The sequence below is a fragment of the Erinaceus europaeus genome, chromosome 17, assembly GCF_950295315.1.
Source record: "Erinaceus europaeus chromosome 17, mEriEur2.1, whole genome shotgun sequence".
NCBI lineage: Eukaryota > Metazoa > Chordata > Mammalia > Eulipotyphla > Erinaceidae > Erinaceus > Erinaceus europaeus.
Genome location: NC_080178.1, coordinates 3800463 through 3816854, shown reverse-complemented (window position 1 = coordinate 3816854; position 16392 = coordinate 3800463). Strand labels below are relative to the sequence as shown.

General features: G+C 57.8%; 2 protein-coding genes across 16 annotated transcripts in view; both read left to right on the top strand.

Moving 5' to 3' along the window:
* PCNX3 (pecanex 3) overlaps window positions 1-16392 on the top strand; it is a 108082-nt gene that overhangs the window by 28220 nt on the left and 63470 nt on the right. The window lies entirely within an intron of this gene.
* EHBP1L1 (EH domain binding protein 1 like 1) overlaps window positions 214-16392 on the top strand; it is a 33391-nt gene continuing 17212 nt past the window's right edge. The window contains exons 1-14 of one of the 15 annotated variants that reach the window (XM_060176043.1): window positions 215-518; window positions 5745-5802; window positions 5918-6013; window positions 6251-6304; window positions 6382-6560; window positions 6648-6766; window positions 7800-7835; window positions 7924-7992; window positions 8092-8254; window positions 8366-9314; window positions 10677-10892; window positions 11290-11447; window positions 11528-11576; window positions 15268-15771. In XM_060176043.1, the coding sequence (XP_060032026.1) occupies window positions 415-518; window positions 5745-5802; window positions 5918-6013; window positions 6251-6304; window positions 6382-6560; window positions 6648-6766; window positions 7800-7835; window positions 7924-7992; window positions 8092-8254; window positions 8366-9314; window positions 10677-10892; window positions 11290-11447; window positions 11528-11576; window positions 15268-15771 (2754 nt within the window). In that variant the 5' untranslated portion in view covers window positions 215-414. Of the gene's footprint in view, window positions 519-5744; window positions 5803-5917; window positions 6014-6250; window positions 6305-6381; window positions 6561-6647; window positions 6767-7799; window positions 7836-7923; window positions 7993-8091; window positions 8255-8365; window positions 9315-10676; window positions 10893-11289; window positions 11448-11527; window positions 11577-15267; window positions 15772-16392 lie in introns of all 15 variants that reach the window. The other 14 variants (XM_060176046.1, XM_060176044.1, XM_060176042.1 and 11 more) reach the window with 14 other exon arrangements.

The following is a 16392-nucleotide window of genomic DNA, read 5'->3' as shown; positions in this document are numbered from 1 at the left end:
CTGAGGGTGGCTCCGGGCCCCTCCAGCGGGCGGTGCGGTCTCGGGGTCTCCAGCACCTGGCGCCCGGGGGCGGGAAGGGGGCGGCCCGCGGTCGCCCAGGGAGGCCCCGGAAGCCGGGCCGCCCCGCCCCGCCCCTCCCCGCCCCGCCCGCCCGCCCGCCCGCGCCCCGCCCGCCCGCCCGCCCGCGCCCCGCCCGCCTTCCGACGGGGGTGCGGCTCCAGGAAACGCGCGCTCCCGTCGCGGCCGCCCGACGCGCCCCGCGCCCCGCCGACCCAGCCCGCACCCCGCGGACCCCGGCGGCGGCCGGGCCGAGCCTCGGACACCCCCCGGCACGGACGGGGCGGGCGGCGGCCATGGGGACCCCGGCGATCGCCGGCCGGCCGGCGTCCCGGGTGTGAGCGGCGCCCCGGGACCATGACCTCGGTGTGGAAGCGCCTGCAGCGCGTGGGCAAGCGGGCCGCCAAGTTCCAGTTCGTGGCCTGCTACCACGAGCTGGTGGTGGAATGCACCAAGAAATGGTGAGTGTGGGGGCCCGAGCCCACCGGCCTCCCTCCCTGCCCAGTGCACCCCGCGCCCACCCTGCTGCCCCAGGGCGGCGGGGCTCTTGCAGCTGTTGGGACCCCTGGAGTTGGGAGGGGTGGGCGGTCTGGGGCAGGGGGCTGAGGTCAGGAAGCTGGGTCTGGAGACCCTGTCTCCACCCCAACCCCCCCCCCCACCCACGCAATCAGGTCGCTCAGACCTCTAGGGAGCCTGGTCCTGGGGGTCCTGAGCCAAGACTGAGACTTCTGATTTCCTCAGGGCCTGGGCTCCACACCTCCCACACCCCCACTTGTTGAGCCACAGGAAGCCGCTGGGAGGCTGGAAGCCGCTTGGCTTCAGCATGTCCTTAAAAGGGGAAACTGAGCGCCGGGAGGGATGTGGATGGAGGGGGGGGGGGTGGCTTAAAGGGGCCCAGGAGTAGAGGGTCTCCCTTGTCGAGAGAGACCCCAGGGAGGGAGGGGCAGCGACATCAGGAGTTCAGGGCCCAGGCTGCCAGGAGCACCTGGCTCACATGGCCCCCTCTCAGATGCCCAAGACCCCACGTCACTCCCTAGATATAGCTGCTGTCTGGTGTCAGCTTCCCTGGCTGGATTAGGGCACAGCTGTGGGGGCCTCACCCGCCAGGCCGGGCTAAATTTAGGCTGGGGGGGGCAGGGTTGTTGGAGCTGGAAGGGACCTGGGTGTCGAAGCAGAGGGGGGTGTGCTTGAGGCTGGGGTCCTCAGGGCATCCTCCATCCTGACCCTAGGCTTACCAGGGGGACTGTCACCCCTCTCAGTGGGACCCACAAGGACCTGTGCTCCCCAGAGGGTACACAGCCTAGGGCCAGGACTTGAACTCTGGCCTCTGATTTCGGCCTCCTGCCCCAGCCCCTGGGTGAGGCCAGGGGACAGCGGGCAGCTCCTGGAGAGGCAGCCAGGGGACAGGGCAGTGGCGGCTCCTTCTGAGTCATGGGTGGGCAGGGCACCAGGAGGAAACTGCCCCATGCCCAGGTGGGAGCTCCTGGGAGGGCGGGCCGGCTTGAGTCAGGCTCCACAGTCAGGCCCCGCCCTCCGCGGGCAGCCAGCCGGCTTCCCCTTTCTGGGAAGGCCCCGTGGCTGCCTTGGCTGGGCCCTGGCTTGCAGCTGGGGGTCAGGAAGGGAAGCTGGGCACTTGGCTGTGTGTGACCTAGCCATTGCCCCACCCTCTCTGGGCCTGGCATTCTCAGGGGCAAACGGAGCTCACTTCTGGAAGGGCAGCCCCCTAGGCCAGCCTGGGCTCCTTCCACTGCCCCCACCCACCTGGACCACAGCGAACCCTTAATTCAAAGGGACCCTCTCCCCCGAGGCCCAGCTGCGTGTTCAGAATGGCACCCTCCACACCCACCGGGTCCTCTGGCTTCATTTATCTCCCCACCTCTCACAATGAGCTGCCAACATGTGCAGACCTGCTCAAATGCCACCTTTGGAAGTCCTCTTTTCTTTACACCCTTCTTTCTTTGCTTGCATTTCTCCCCCTCCCCCGACATTTAGAGAAAGTGGGCTGGGGAAATAGCATAGTGGTTATGCAAAAGCCTTTCATAGTCTGGAAGGTGGTGCAGCAGTGGATAAGGCCCTGGACTCTCAAGCAAAAGCCTTTCATACCTGAGGTCCCAAAGGTCCCAAAGGTCCCAACTTCAATCCCCAGCACCACCATAAGCCAGAGCTGAGCAGTGCTCTGGTAAAAATAAATAAATATAAAAGAGGGGGGGTGTAGAGAGAAACCACAGCACCAGGGCTTCCTTCAGGGCAGTGAGGGCTGGGCTCAAACTTGGGTCCTGCACATGGCAAAGCAGCATACTATCCAAGTGAGCTATTTTGTCAGCACTTTATTTATTTATTTATTTATTAGATTTTATTTCTTTATTAATGAGAAAGATAGGGAGAGAGAGAGAGAGAGAAAGAACCAGACATCACTCTGGTACATGTGCTGCCAGGGATTGAACTCAGGACCTCATGCTTGAGAGTCCAATGTTTTATCCACTGTGCCACCTCCTGGACCACACTTTATTTCTTTAAAAGAAAACTTTAGTGGTCCAGGAGATGGCACAGTGGACAAAACAGTAGTCTCAAGCATGAGGTCCTGAGTTCAGTTCCTGGCAGCACATGTACCAGAGTGATGTCTGGTTCCTTCTCTCTCTTCTCCTATCTTTCTCATTAGTAAATAAAGGAAATCTGAAAAAGAAAAAGCAAACTTGAGAGGGGACTGGAAGATAGCTCTCTTCACATGTGCAAGGGCCTGGGCTTTAGCCCCTCCAGCACCCGGGAGCTTCAGGGGCAGTTCTGGGATCCTATGGTCTCTCCTCTCTCTCTCCTTCTCTAGTGTTCACTTGACATGGAAGGGGGGAGAGAAAGAAAAAAAAATCCACCAGGAGTGGTGAAATCATGCAGGTGTAAGACCCTGGCAGCCAGGATAAGTTTTTAAAAATATCTATTTATTTATTTATTCCCTTTTGTTGCCCTTGTTTTATTGTTGTTATTGATGTCGTCGTTGTTGGACAGGACAGAGAGAAATGGAGAGAGGAGGGGAAGACAGAGATGAGGAGAGAAAGACAGACACTTGAAGACCTGCTTAACTGTCTGTGAAGCGACTCCCCTGCAGGTGGGGAGCTGGGGCCTTGAACCAGGATCCTTTCCTGGTCCTTGCGCTTTGCGCCATGTGCACTTAACCCGCTGTTCTACCGCCCAACTCCCTCCCCCAAGATAACTTGTAAAGAGAGATTTACTTTTTTTTTTTCCAGGGTTATAGTTGGAACTTGGCACTTGCACAATGAATCCACCATGCCAGGTGGCCTCCCCCCTTTCTTATACAGAGAGAAATACAGAGGGAAGACAGGGAGGCAGACATTGCTCTCTCTCTTAAGAAGCATCCCCTGCAGGTGGGGACTGGCAGCTTGAACCTAGGTCCTCTCGCATAGCAACAGGTGTGCTCAACCCGGTGTGCCACCGCCCGGCCCTGAGGTTTACTCACTAATGAGAGAAAGAAGCAGAGCATCAACAGGCGAGCCTGGTGCTGGAGATCAAACTCAGGCCTGTTCCCTTGCAAGTTCTGTCCGCCCCCCCCCCTGCATCCCCAGGTCCCTATTGCCCTTCTTTGAGGGAGCACCTCAAGGCTAGGGCCTAGGGTTGTTGACAGTGGGAGCATGGCTGACTCTTAGGGACCCTCTTCCAGCCCCCTGGGCTGGACTTAGAAGAAGGGGAGGCTGAAGTGACAGGCTGACCCCATGCCAGCCCCAGTCTGGGACCCTGGCACAGGTCCTCCTCTCCCCTCCTCTCCCCTCCTCACGCCTCTGCCCTGACGCTCGGTCCCAAGGAGCCCCCACAGCTCTCTGCTGCCTCCCCAAAGCTTGCCTGTCAATTCATCCTCCTTCTAAAGATTATTATTATTTCTAAAATAGTTTATTTATTGTTTTAGATAGACACAGAAACTGAGAGAGGAGTGGGGAGAGAGAGAGAGGGAGAGATAAGGGCAAGCTGGTGGTGCACCTAGTTGAGCGCACATGTTACAGTGTTCAAGGACCCAGGTTCAAGCCCCTGGTCCCCACCTACAGGAGGAAAGCTTCACAAGTGGTGAAGCAGTGCTGCAAGTGTCTCTCTCCCTTCTATCTCTCCACCATTTCCTCGATTTCTCTCTGTCTCCACCTTAATAAATAAATAAAATATCAGGGAGTTGGGCGGTAGCACAGCGGGTTAAGCACACATAGTGCAAAGCGCAGTGACCAGGGTCAGGATCCCGGTTCGATCCCCCGGCTCCCCACCTGCAGGGGAGTCGCTTCACAGGCGGTGAAGCAGGTCTGCAGGTGTCTGTCTTTCTCTCCCCCTCTCTGTCTTCCCCTCCTCTCTCCATTTCTCTCTGTCCTGTCCAACAACGAACAACATCAACAAGGGCAATAATAACCACAAGGAGGCTACAACAACAAGGGCAACAAAAGGGGGAAAAATGGCCTCCAGGAGCTGTGGATTCATGGTGCAGGCACCGAGCCCAGCAATAACCCTGGAGGAAATAAAAAATAATAATATCAAAAAAGAGAGAGAGAGAGAGATACAGAGAGACACCTGTAGCACAGTTTCACTATTTGTGAAGCTTTCCCCCTGCTGTTGGGGACCAGGGCTTGAACCTTGAGCTGGTCTTGAACCTTAAACCAGGGGCTGGTCCTTGAGCACTGTAACATGCACACTCAACTAGGTGCACCACCACCTGGACCCTATTTATTATTATTATTATTATTTAATTTCTTTATTGGGGGATTAAAGTTTTACAGTTGACAATGAATACAATAGTTTGTATGTGCATAACATTTCTCAGTTTTCCACATAACAAGACAACCCCCACTAGGTCCTCTGTCATCCTTTTCCAGGACCTAAACTCTCCCTCCACCCACCCCAGAGACTTTTCCTTTGATGCCTATGTATTATTACTTTCTTTTTTTTTTTTTTTTTAAGATTTTATTTATGAGAAAGATAGAAGGAGAGAGAGAACCAGACATCACTCTGGCACATGTGCTGCCGGGGATCAAACTCGGGACCTCATGCTTGAGAGTCCAAAGCCTTATTACCATCGCCATCTCCCAGACCACTATTATTACTTTCTTGAACCAGATCGTCACTCTGACATCTGACACGCTGGGGATCCAACTTGGGACCTTGTGCTTTTGAGTCTAACACCTTATCTATGGAGCCAACTCCTGACTGCACATTCATTGTATTTTATGAGAGAGTAAGAGAGACCAGAGCCCTGCTCAGCGCTGGGATCGAACCTGGGGCCCCAGGCATGCCAGTCCAGTGCTCTAGCACTGAGTGTGAGCCCTCCTACACCAGCCCCAGGCTTCACCCTGCCCTCTGTCCCCTGCCTCAGCCGGGCTAGGCTGCCTCAGACCCTTGTGATGAGAAGCGCTTCTCTCCTGTCTGTGAGTCTGTCTTGGTGGGTCCTCACTGCAACCCTGTGTCTCTCCCTGCCCATCTGTCTCTCCCACTCCTCTGTACGCCTTGCCCACCATGTCGGTCCGTCTCCTGAGCCTTTGCCCTTCTGCCCTGGCCCCGCCCTGGTGGCCCCACCCTGTGCTGGGGCCCCAGATAAGCAGGCTGGGGAAGGGGAGGGGACAGGGTGTGGGCAGAAAGAAGCAAGTCCCTGGGGACTGGGGCGTGGGGAGTTCTCACCAAGCGCCCCTCCACCCCCCCCCCCGCCACAGGCAGCCGGACAAGCTGGTGGTGGTGTGGACCCGGCGGAACCGGCGTATCTGCTCCAAGGTGGGGGGGTCATTGGGGCGGGGTTCTGCTGGGGTTGCAGCTGGGGAGGAGTGGACGGAGGGGAACGGGGGCCAAGGCTGGAGGCTACAGTAGAGGACACTACTTGCCCCTTTAGGCCCACAGCTGGCAGCCAGGCATCCAGAACCCATACAGGGGCACCGTGGTGTGGATGGTCCCCGAGAACGTGGACATCTCTGTGACTCTCTACCGGGTGAGCCTGGGCCCCACATCCGGGCACAGCTGTCAAGTGCACCCTGGGGTAGTAGTGGGGGCGCCTCTACCCAGAAAGGAAACAACGGGGTGAGTGACTGAGGGCGAGGTCTAACCTCAGAGGAACCCAGGAGGTCTCCCTGGAGGAGGTGGCACCCACACAGGAAGTAAGAGAACAACCGGCACACCTGACACCCGGGTCAGACCCTTCTCACTCGTGCCCCCTCCTTTTTCCCAGGACCCCCATGTGGACCAGTACGAGGCCAAAGAGTGGACGTTTATCATCGAGAATGTGAGTGTTCCGGTGGGCTGGGGCCAGGGACCTGAGGCCTCTGGCAGGCACTGATGCTCCCTCGCCATCTCCCTCAGGAGTCCAAGGGGCAGCGCAAAGTGCTGGCCTCAGCCGAGGTGGACCTGGCGCGCCACGCGGGGCCTGTTCTGGCCCAGGCGCCCCTGCGGCTGCAGCTGAAGCCCAAGTCGGTGAAGGTGGTGCAGGCGGAGCTGAGCCTCACGCTCTCGGGGGTGCTGCTGCGGGAGGGTCGGGCCACGTGAGTGCCCCCCACCCTGCCCTCCCTCCAGGGGCCCGGCCTGCCCTGTAGACCGCTGCCTCCTGACCCCCAACCTCTGACCCCCAGGGATGACGACATGCAGAGTCTCGCCAGCCTCATGAGCGTGAAGCCCAGCGACGTGGGAGATTTGGGTGACTTCAGTGACGAGGAGGAAGCTGAGACCCGGCCTCGCCTTTCCCAGCCAGGTGCGAGCTGGATGCCCAAGATCCCACTGCTCCATCCAGGTCCTGTGGTGGTGGCCCGGGTCCTCCGCCCTGGTGGCCTCCCTGCCGGGCTAGCGTGGGGGTGCCTCTTCCCGGGCACGTAGTCTCTGGGTTGGAGAGATGGTGACTGGAGCCAGCCTGGGCTGCTGCTACTCACTCAGTGATGTGAGAGAGATGACCCAGGAACAGAGCTCGTGGTGGCGAGACCATTTAATTCTTTTTTTTTTTTTTTAAGATTTTATTTATTTATTAATGAGAAAGATAGGAGGAGAGAGACAAAACCCCAGACATCACTCTGGTACATGTGCTGCCGGGAATTGAACTCAGGACCTCATGCTTGAGAGTCCGATGCTTTAACCTCCCAGACCACAATTCAGTTCTTTATTGATCAGAGAGCCAAGGCTTTTAAGAGTCGGACCTGGAAGTGGCAAGTCAGAACGGAAATAGCTTGACCTGGTTTGAAAAGGGGCAGAGAAAGGCAAAAGGGGCTGAGAAAGGTAGGAACTTCCTTAGCAACTGGTGCAAGGGGTTTTAACTGATAGGATTAATACTACCCTGTAGGCAGGGAGGATCTTAAGGGTAGAAAGAAGGTAGATCAAAGGCAGGGAATGGGTGGGGATGTTTCAGGCAAAACATTGATTATGTAGATAAGGGAGCAGGCCATAGCATCAGGAGTGCAGGGTGCTTTGTGAGGCAGGGGGTCTGATAAGACGAGGCAAACCTTGGGGGCTTGTGTCCCTCCTCGCTCGACCTCTCAGTAGAGAGAGAGACTGACAGGATGGACGTCCCCTCAAGTCAAGCCCTGTCAAGCTCAACCACACCCTCACGACTTCCCGACACCTCCCCTGGCCCTGTCCCCACCCCAGCGGATACCCACCCAGGGCCTCTGCCTGTCCTGAGATGCTGGAACCCCCCTAGTCACTGGCTCTGCACCCCTCTCTTTCTGTCTGTCTGTCTCTCTGTCCATCCCCGTGGCTCTCTCTCTTCTCTGCACCTGTGGGCTGTCTCCTCGCAGGCCGGGCCCCAGGCCCCAGGCCAGGCCGTTTCCCAGGTAGGCCCTGCGTGTGGGTTGGAGGGAAGGGGCCAGACTGGGAGCAGCCTAGCCTGGGCTGACCCTGACCCCCTCCCCCCCACTCCAGAACCTTCTCGGGAACTAAAAAAACTCTGTGAGGAGAAGGAAAATGGCCAGGCCCGGCCACAGCAGGCAGGTGAGGCCCAGGCGGGGCTGAGGGTGGAGGTTGGACCCCGAGTCTCAGCGTGCAAGCCTCAGCAGCCCACCCCACTCCCTCCCTCCCTCCCCCACCCAGCTGCCAGCCTGCCTGGTGACGCAGACGCCAGCCCAGCCCCTGTGAGTGTCCCTGCACCGCCAGCCAGGGCCTCCCGGGGCCCCGGGGCAGAACCAGCCAAGAAGGTAGGGGGCCAAGTGGGGCATGAGGCCCTGAGGCCCCCGGGCCTCCCACTGGAGACAAGGTGAGCGGGGGTGCCTGCCGCTTCCCAAGCCCTGCCATCAGGAGGGTGGTGCTGGCTGAGAGTGGGCCCCAGGGGAGCCCCCCACAGCACCCCCTTTTGCTCTCCCCTCAGGTCCTCAGGAGAGCCAGGCCAGGATGTGGCCCCCACCCCAGCCCCTCAGCTCCGGAAGGGCGCTGATGCCTCCTGGCCCCCATGCCCCCGAGAAGAGCGGGGGGTCCCCCCAGCAGGAGGGGACACTGCCGGGGAGACCAGGATGAGCCCTCGGGAAGGGAGCGAGGCCCTGGGAGATGGAGGCTCCAGAGACACTCTGGGGGGTCAGGAAGCCAAGGCCGAGTTGGGGGGCACTGGGGACACTGAGCATGGGTCAGAGGTCAGAGCTGGGGGCACTGAGCAGGAGCCAGGAGTTAGTCAGGGAGATGGTGGGCAGAGGTCAAAGGTGAGACACACGGACACAGAGTCAGCAAAGGCTACAGGGGCAGTGCCTGAGACAAGATTCAAGGGGGTTCCCGAGGCCCCCCCAAGGGGTTCCCAGGGGAGAAGGAGGGCCTGGGGTGGAGAGGAGGCTCCTGCAGCCCTGAGCACCCCCCCAACAGTGTCCGCTGGTCACTCTGGGCATCTCGATATCTGGGGGCCTGCGACCACCACAGTCCAGGAGAGAGGGGGCTCGGAGAGGAGGGGAGGACTCCCCGGTGTTGGGGAGACAGGCCCCACTGCTAATATAGCAAGTGCCGGGCCCCAGCTGAGCAGTGCCCAGGGGTCAGTGTCTGAGGGCCCAAGGACCTGGGAGGCAAAAGCTGGGGACTCAAGGGACCTGGGCTCAGAGACTGGGGCGGAGCCAGAGGTAACAGGGATCCAGGAGACAGAGGGCCTGGCATCTGAGGCTGCCAGGGTGGCAGGCTCTCCACAGTGGAGGGCACAGAAGACAGAGGCTGAGGATTCTGGGGTGCAGGGGACAGTGACCCAGACACTGGAGGCCCTGGAGGTAGCTGGGGGCTCAGAGGCGCAGGGGACAGAAGCTGAGATGGCAGAGTCTGAAGCATCGGGGGCCCAGGAGACTGAGGTGGGTTCTGGCGTCCCAGGGGGAGATGCTGGGAGCACAGGGGCTGAGGCTCTGGGAAACCAGGAGGCAGGCGTGGACATTTCAGGAAACTTTGGGTTAAAACCCGAGATGACAGGGGCTCAGGGGCCCGTGGAGGGGGGTTCGGGCGCCCTAGGGAGAGACGCTGAGGGAGCAGCAATGCAGATATTGGGGGCCCAGGAGATAGCACCTGGGGGCTCAGGAGGCCCAGAGGCAGAAGCCGAGCTCTCAGGGGCCCAGGAAGGAGAGAAAGAGGTTTCTGAGGGTCCAGATGTAGGGACTGAGACGGTAGAAATGGGGGCACTGGGGACCCAGGAGATAGCACCTGGGGGCTCAGGAGGCCCAGAGGCAGAAGCCGAGCTCTCAGGGGCCCAGGAAGGAGAGAAAGAGGTTTCTGAGGGTCCAGATGTAGGGACTGAGACTGTAGAAATGGGGACACTGGGGACCCAGGAGATAGCACCTGGGGGCTCAGGAGGCCCAGAGGCAGAAGCCGAGCTCTCAGGGGCCCAGGAAGGAGAGAAAGAGGTTTCTGAGGGTCCAGATGTAGGGACCGAGACGGTAGAAATGGGGACACTGGGGACCCAGGAGATAGCACCTGGGGGCTCAGGAGGCCCAGAGGCAGAAGCCGAGCTCTCAGGGGCCCAGGAAGGAGAGAAAGAGGTTTCTGAGGGTCCAGATGTAGGGACCAAGACGGTAGAAATGGGGACACTGGGGACCCAGGAGATAGCACCTGGGGGCTCAGGAGGCCCAGAGGCAGAAGCCGAGCTCTCAGGGGCCCAGGAAGGAGAGAAAGAGGTTTCTGAGGGTCCAGATGTAGGGACCGAGACGGTAGAAATGGGGGCACTGGGGACCCAGGAGATAGCACCTGGGGGCTCAGGAGGCCCAGAGGCAGAAGCCGAGCTCTCAGGGGTCCAGGAAGGAGAGAAAGAGGTTTCTGAGGGTCCAGATGTAGGGACTGAGACGGTAGAAATGGGGACACTGGGGACCCAGGAGATAGCACCTGGGGGCTCAGGAGGCCCAGAGGCAGAAGTTGAGACAGCAGGGGCCCAGCAGAGAGGGGAAGGGGGTTCAGGGACCCCCAGGGCAGGAGTCAGAATGACAGAGACTAAGGGACCTGAAACCCAACAGGCAGAAAGTTCCACCTTTGAGGCTGAGAAGACCAAGAGCCCAGGGATCCAGGAGGCAGAGCCTCTCAAAGGCGAGGCGCCCAGGGCTCCAGGCGCTGGCAGTGCAGTTTTAGGGTCCTGGGCAGCAGAGAGAAACAATCTAGTTTTGAAGGTCCAGGAGACAGAGGCTGCTGTTGTAGGGGCTTCAGGGGCCAAACTGAGGATTTGGGGGGTCCAGGAAACTGAGGCTTTGGGGCCTCCCCAGAACCAATGTATTTTCGAGGCCCAGAGAGCAGAGGCCTCAGGATCTCAGGAGGGCAAAGCAGTGGAGGGAAGCCCTCCAGGGGTCAGCCAGACCGAGGCACAGGCGGCCAGCGGGGCAGGGGTGCCCAGGCCCTCGGGGTCCCCTTCCCCAGAGGGGCCCGAAGAGGACAGGAGGCTGCGGGGTAGCCAGGTAGGGAGGGGGCTCCAGCGCCTGCCTGCTGCTTCCACTAACCAGGGGCTGATTGAGCAGCGTTTGCATGGGCGTGGCCCCACCCAGTGGATGGGGCTGGGGCTTGACCCCCTCACCCCCTCTTCTCTCTGGATGCCTTGGCTTGGGCTGCATGGAATGGGACACTCCCTCCCCCCCAAGCTGATTTTCTGGGCTGACCTAGAAGTGTGGCTGCTAGTGGCCTCTGGCCTTGCCTGGAGGTCACTGGCCTTTTAGGGGGGCCAGAGCTGGAAGCCCTTCTTCCCAGCCAAGCTTTGGCCAGGGGTTTTGGGGGACCCCTGCAGCTGTCTTGTGTGCAGGAGGCAGAGGGGGCAGGTCCCGTGTTCCCACCCCCTGACTCACCCCACCGTGTCCCCAGGTGCTGGCTGACCCTGTCAGCTCCAGCCAGTCCCTGCTGGAGTGGTGCCAGGAGGTGACCGCTGGCTACCGCGGTGTCCGTGTCACCAACTTCACCACATCCTGGCGCAATGGCCTGGCCTTCTGCGCCATCCTGCACCACTTCCATCCCGACAAAATGTGAGAGGCCGTTCGTGGGTGGCTGGGGGGACCCGGGGTCCTGAGCCTCAGGCCAGCCTGTAGCCTCTCTCTCTCTGCAGAGACTATACCTCCCTGGACCCGCTCAATATCAAGCAGAACAACAAGCAGGTGAGCTGGAGGCAGGACGGGGCCTTCAAGTAATAATAGCATTTCAGGGCCTGGAAAGGGAGCTCAGTGGGCAGAGTCAAAGCTTGTATGCTCGAGGCCCTGAGTTCAATCCACGGCACTGCCAATGCCAGAGTGACACTCTGGCCTTCTCTTTGTCTGTGTCACAAACACATAAATCTAAGGGTGGCAGGATAGCCCACCTGGGTAGTACACCTGTGTTGTCCTGCACATGCCTCAGGTTTGAGAGTCCTCCCTGCACTGGAGGAAGGGTTGGTGTTGTCTCTTTTCCTTTGTCTCTATTTGCATTAAAAGCCAGTAATGATTATTTATATATATATTAAATTTTTTATATTTATTTTCCCTTTTGTTGCCCTTCTTGTTTTTTATTGTTGTCGTAGTTATTGTTGTTGTTACTGATGTCGTCGTTGTTGGATAGGACAGAGAGAAATGGAGAGAGGAGGGGAAGACAGAGAAGGGGAGAGAAAGATAGACACCTGCAGACCTGCTTCACCACCTGTGAAGCGACTCCCCTGCAGGTGGAGAGCCAGGGGCTCGAACCAGGATCCTTAGGCCAGTCCCTGCGCTTTGCACCACGTGCGCTTAACCCGCTACACTACCGCCCGACTCTCCAGTAATGATTTAAAAAAAATTTTTTTTAATTAATTTTATTTTTGAGAGAGATGAAGACACACACACACACCAGAACACTACTCAGCTCTGGCTTATGGTGGGGCGGGGGATAGAACCTGGGACTTAGGAGCCTCAGGCATGAGAGTCTATTTGCATAACCATTATGCTGTCTCCCCTGCCCAGTAATGATTTTTTAAAAAAATAACTGTAGGGGGACCGGCGATAGCGCAGTGGGATAAGCACACATGACACAAAGCACAAGGACAGGGGGTTGGGCGGTAGCACAGTGGGCTAACCACACGTGGCGCAAAGCACAAGGACCGGCGTAAGGGTCTCAGTCCGAGCCCCCTGGCTCCCCACCTGCAGGGGAGTCGCTTCCCAGGCGGTGAAGCAGGTTTGCAGGTGTCTGTCTTTCTCTCCCCCTCTCTGTCTTCCCCTCCTCTCTCCATTTCTCTCTGTCCTATCCAACAACAAACAACAACAATAAAAAACACAAAAGCAACAAAAGGGGGGAAAAATGGCCTCTAGGAGCAGTGGATTCATGGTGCAGGCACTGAGCCCCAGCAATAACCATGGAGGCAAAAATAAATAGATAAAAATAACTGTAAAAACCTTAGTTCAGGGAGCCGGGCTGTAGCGCAGCGGGTTAAGCGCAGGTGGTGCTAAGCGCAAGGACCGGCATAAGGATCCTGGTTCGAGCCCCCGGCTCCCCACCTGCAGGGGAGTCGCTTCACAGGCGGTGAAGCAGGTCTGCAGGTGTCTGTCTTTCTCTCCTCCTGTCTTCCCCTCCTCTCTCCATTTCTCTCTGTCCTGTCCAACAACGACGACATCAACAATAAAAAGACAACAAGGGCAACAAAAGGGAAGATAAATAAATAAAATTACAAAAAAAAAAAAAAAAAAAAACCTTAGTTCAGTTTATGTCATGTTCTGGTATGGGGACCGATATGCAGTGCTTCACCACTGAGCCCCGGAGGGTGGGGTCTGGAAGGAAAGAGGATCTTAGAGGCAGGGGTGTGAAGTAGGTGGGGTGGAGAGACAGCATAATGGTTCTGCAAAAAGACTGTCATCACCGAGGCTTCAAGGTCACTGGTTCCATGTTCTGCATCACCATAACCCAGAGCTGAGTAGTGCTCTGGGGAAAGAAATCTGCAAGCCAGGTAGTAGGCTCAAGATTTGGGGTTCTCTGTCAGAGAGGAACCTGGAGCTGTAGGCCCAGAGGAATCTTGGGACATTTTGCCCCATTCCATCAGGCTGTTTCGTTTGTTTGTTTTACGAGAGCACTGGCTGATGGTGGTGCTTTCAGGTTGCTCCTTGGGTGTGTGTGTGTGTGTGTGTGTGTGTGTGTTTTACAAGAAATATCACTGGGGCTCAGTGCCTGCATGACTTCACTAGTCTAAGCTGCCTTTAAAATACATGTATATGTATATGTGTATGTACATGTACATGTACATGTACATGTATGTTGGGTAGAGACAGAAACTGAGGGGAGAGGGAGAGAGACGCCTGCAGCCCTGCTTCACCACTCATGAAGCTTTCTCCCTGTAGGTGGAGACCAGGGGCTTGAACCTCGGTCCTTGTGCATTGTAATGTGTGTGCTTAACCAGGTGTGCCACTGCCTGGCCCCTATTTATTATTATTATTTGTAGTTGTTTTTTGTTTGTTTTTTCACCAGAGCACTGTTCAGCACTGGCTTATGGTGGTGCTGGGGGATTGAACCTGGGACTCTGGAGCCTCAGGCATGAGAGTCTGTTTGCATAACCATTATGCTGTCTACCCTCTGCCCATTTTATTGTGTTTTTTTTTTTTTTATGGAGGGTGAGCAAGCAGGGGAGACACTGCTCCACTACTGCTGAAGATCCCCCCTTTAGGTGGGGACAGGGGCTTGAACCCAAGTCTCTGTGTGTGATGCATGTGCAGTCTGTGGAGCGCACCACCATCCCACCCATTTTTCTTGTTTTCTTAATATTTATTTATTTATTCTCTTGTTGCCCTTGTTGTTTTATTGTTGTCATTGTTGGATAGGACAGAGAGAAATGGAGAGAGGAGGGGAAGGCAGAGAGGGGGGAGAGAAAGATAGACACCTGCAGACCTGCTTCACCACCTGTGAAGCGACTCCCCTGCAGGTGGGGAGCTGGGGGCTTGAACCAGGATCCTTGTGCCGGTCCTTTCGCTTTGTGCCACGTTCGCTTAACCTGCTGTGCTACCGCCCGACTCCCTCATTTTTCTTTTTAAAGATTTGTTCTGTTTATGTCAGGAGAGAAGCCAGAGCATCCCTCTGGCGCATGCAGTGCAGCGGAAGAATTCAGAATACCATGTTTGCAAGTCTGGCACCTCACTACTGATTTTTCAAAAAGAACTATTTAATATGAGAAAGAGAGAGATCTCCTGTGCACCAACCACTAGAAGGGGAAGATGGATGGATAGACAGACACAGAAGAGAGAGAGACCTGCTTTACCACTTACAAAACCTTCCCCCTGCCAGTGGGGACTTGGGGCTTGAATCTGGGTCTTTGTGTGTTGTAACATGAGTGCTCAACCAGGCCTCCTGTTTTTTTTTTTTTTAATGCTTATTTATTTATTTATTCCCTTTTGTTGCCCTTACTGTTTTATTGTTGTAGTTATTATTTGACATCGTTGCTGTTGGATAGGACAGAGAGAAATGGAGAGAGGAGGGGAAGACAGAGGGGGAGAGAAAGACAGACACCTGCAGACCTGCTTCACCGCCTGTGAGGCGACTCCCCTGGGGGGGCTCGAACCAGGATCCTTCCTCCGGTCCTTGCGCTTTGCCCCTGTTGGGTTGTTTTCACCAGAGCTCTGGCTGTTGGAGGTACTAGGGACTGACGCCGGGACATCAGAGCCTCAGGCAGGAATCTTCTTGCAGAACCGTCATGCTGTCTGCCCCCGCGGGGCTGATCCTGTCGCAGTCACTAGGAGAGCTCCCGGGCCCTGGTCCCTCCCTGCCTCCTTCCTAGTGTTTCTGCAGGCGGGTGTCTGCTGCAAACCACCTGGTGGCCTGCCGGGAGTCGCCCACCGACCGAGCCTCCCCCGCACCCCGCAGGCCTTCGACGGCTTCGCCGCCCTGGGCGTGTCGCGGCTGCTGGAGCCGGCGGACATGGTGCTGCTGGCCGTGCCGGACAAGCTGATCGTCATGACCTACCTGTGCCAGATCCGCGCCTTCTGCACCGGCCAGGAGCTGCAGCTGGTGCAGCTGGAGGGCGGCGGCGGCGCGGGCACCTACCGCCTGGGGCGCGCCCTGCCCGGCCTGGACGCCGACGACCTGGCGCAGCGGCTGCGCGAGCACCGGGCCGACGAGCCGGGCGAGGCGGCGCCCCCGCAGCGCCCCGGCCCCGAGGCGCGGCCCGCGGAAGCCCCGGCCGATGTGCCCGGCGTGCGGCCGCGGCGGCCGTCGGTGAACGGGGACGCGGGGCCGGTGCCGCCGCCGCGCGCGCACGGCTCCTTCTCGCACGTGCGGGACGCGGACCTGCTGCGGAAGCGCCGCTCGCGGCTGCGGAACAGCTGCTCCTTCTCGGAGGATCCGGATGCGGGCGCCGCGGGGCCGCGGGTGAGTGCGGGGCGGGGCGGGGCGGGGCGGCTGCCAGGCTCGGGAAGAGGCCCTGGGCCTCCCTCGTCTCTCTCTCCCCCTTCCTTCCTTCCTTCCTTCCTTCCTTCCTTCCTTCCTTCCTTCCTTCCTTCCTTCCTTCCTTCCTTCCTTCCTTGTTGTCTATCTATCTATCATTTATCTATCTGTCTCTGTATCTTTTTTTTTTTTTTTCCCCCACCGGAGGAGCACTGCTCAGTTCTGGCTTGTGGTGGTGCAGAGGATTGAACCGGAGACTTTGGAGCCTCAGAGTTGTTTGCATAACCATTATGCTATCTACCCCCGCCCTATCTGTCTTGGATAGAGAGAAATTGAATCCTCCACGGTTATTGCTGAGGCTCGGTGCCTGCACTACGAATCCACTGCTCCTGGAAGCCATTTTTTTCCTATTTTGTTGCCCTTGTTGTCATTATGGTCATTGATGTTGTTGGATAGGACGGAGAGAAATGGAGAGAGGAGGGGAAGACAGAGAGGGGGGAGAGAAAGACAGACACCTGCAGACCCGCTTCACCGCCTGTGAAGCGACTTCCCTGCAGGTGGGAAGCCAGGGCTCGAACCTGGATCCTTACGCTGGTCCTTGCACTC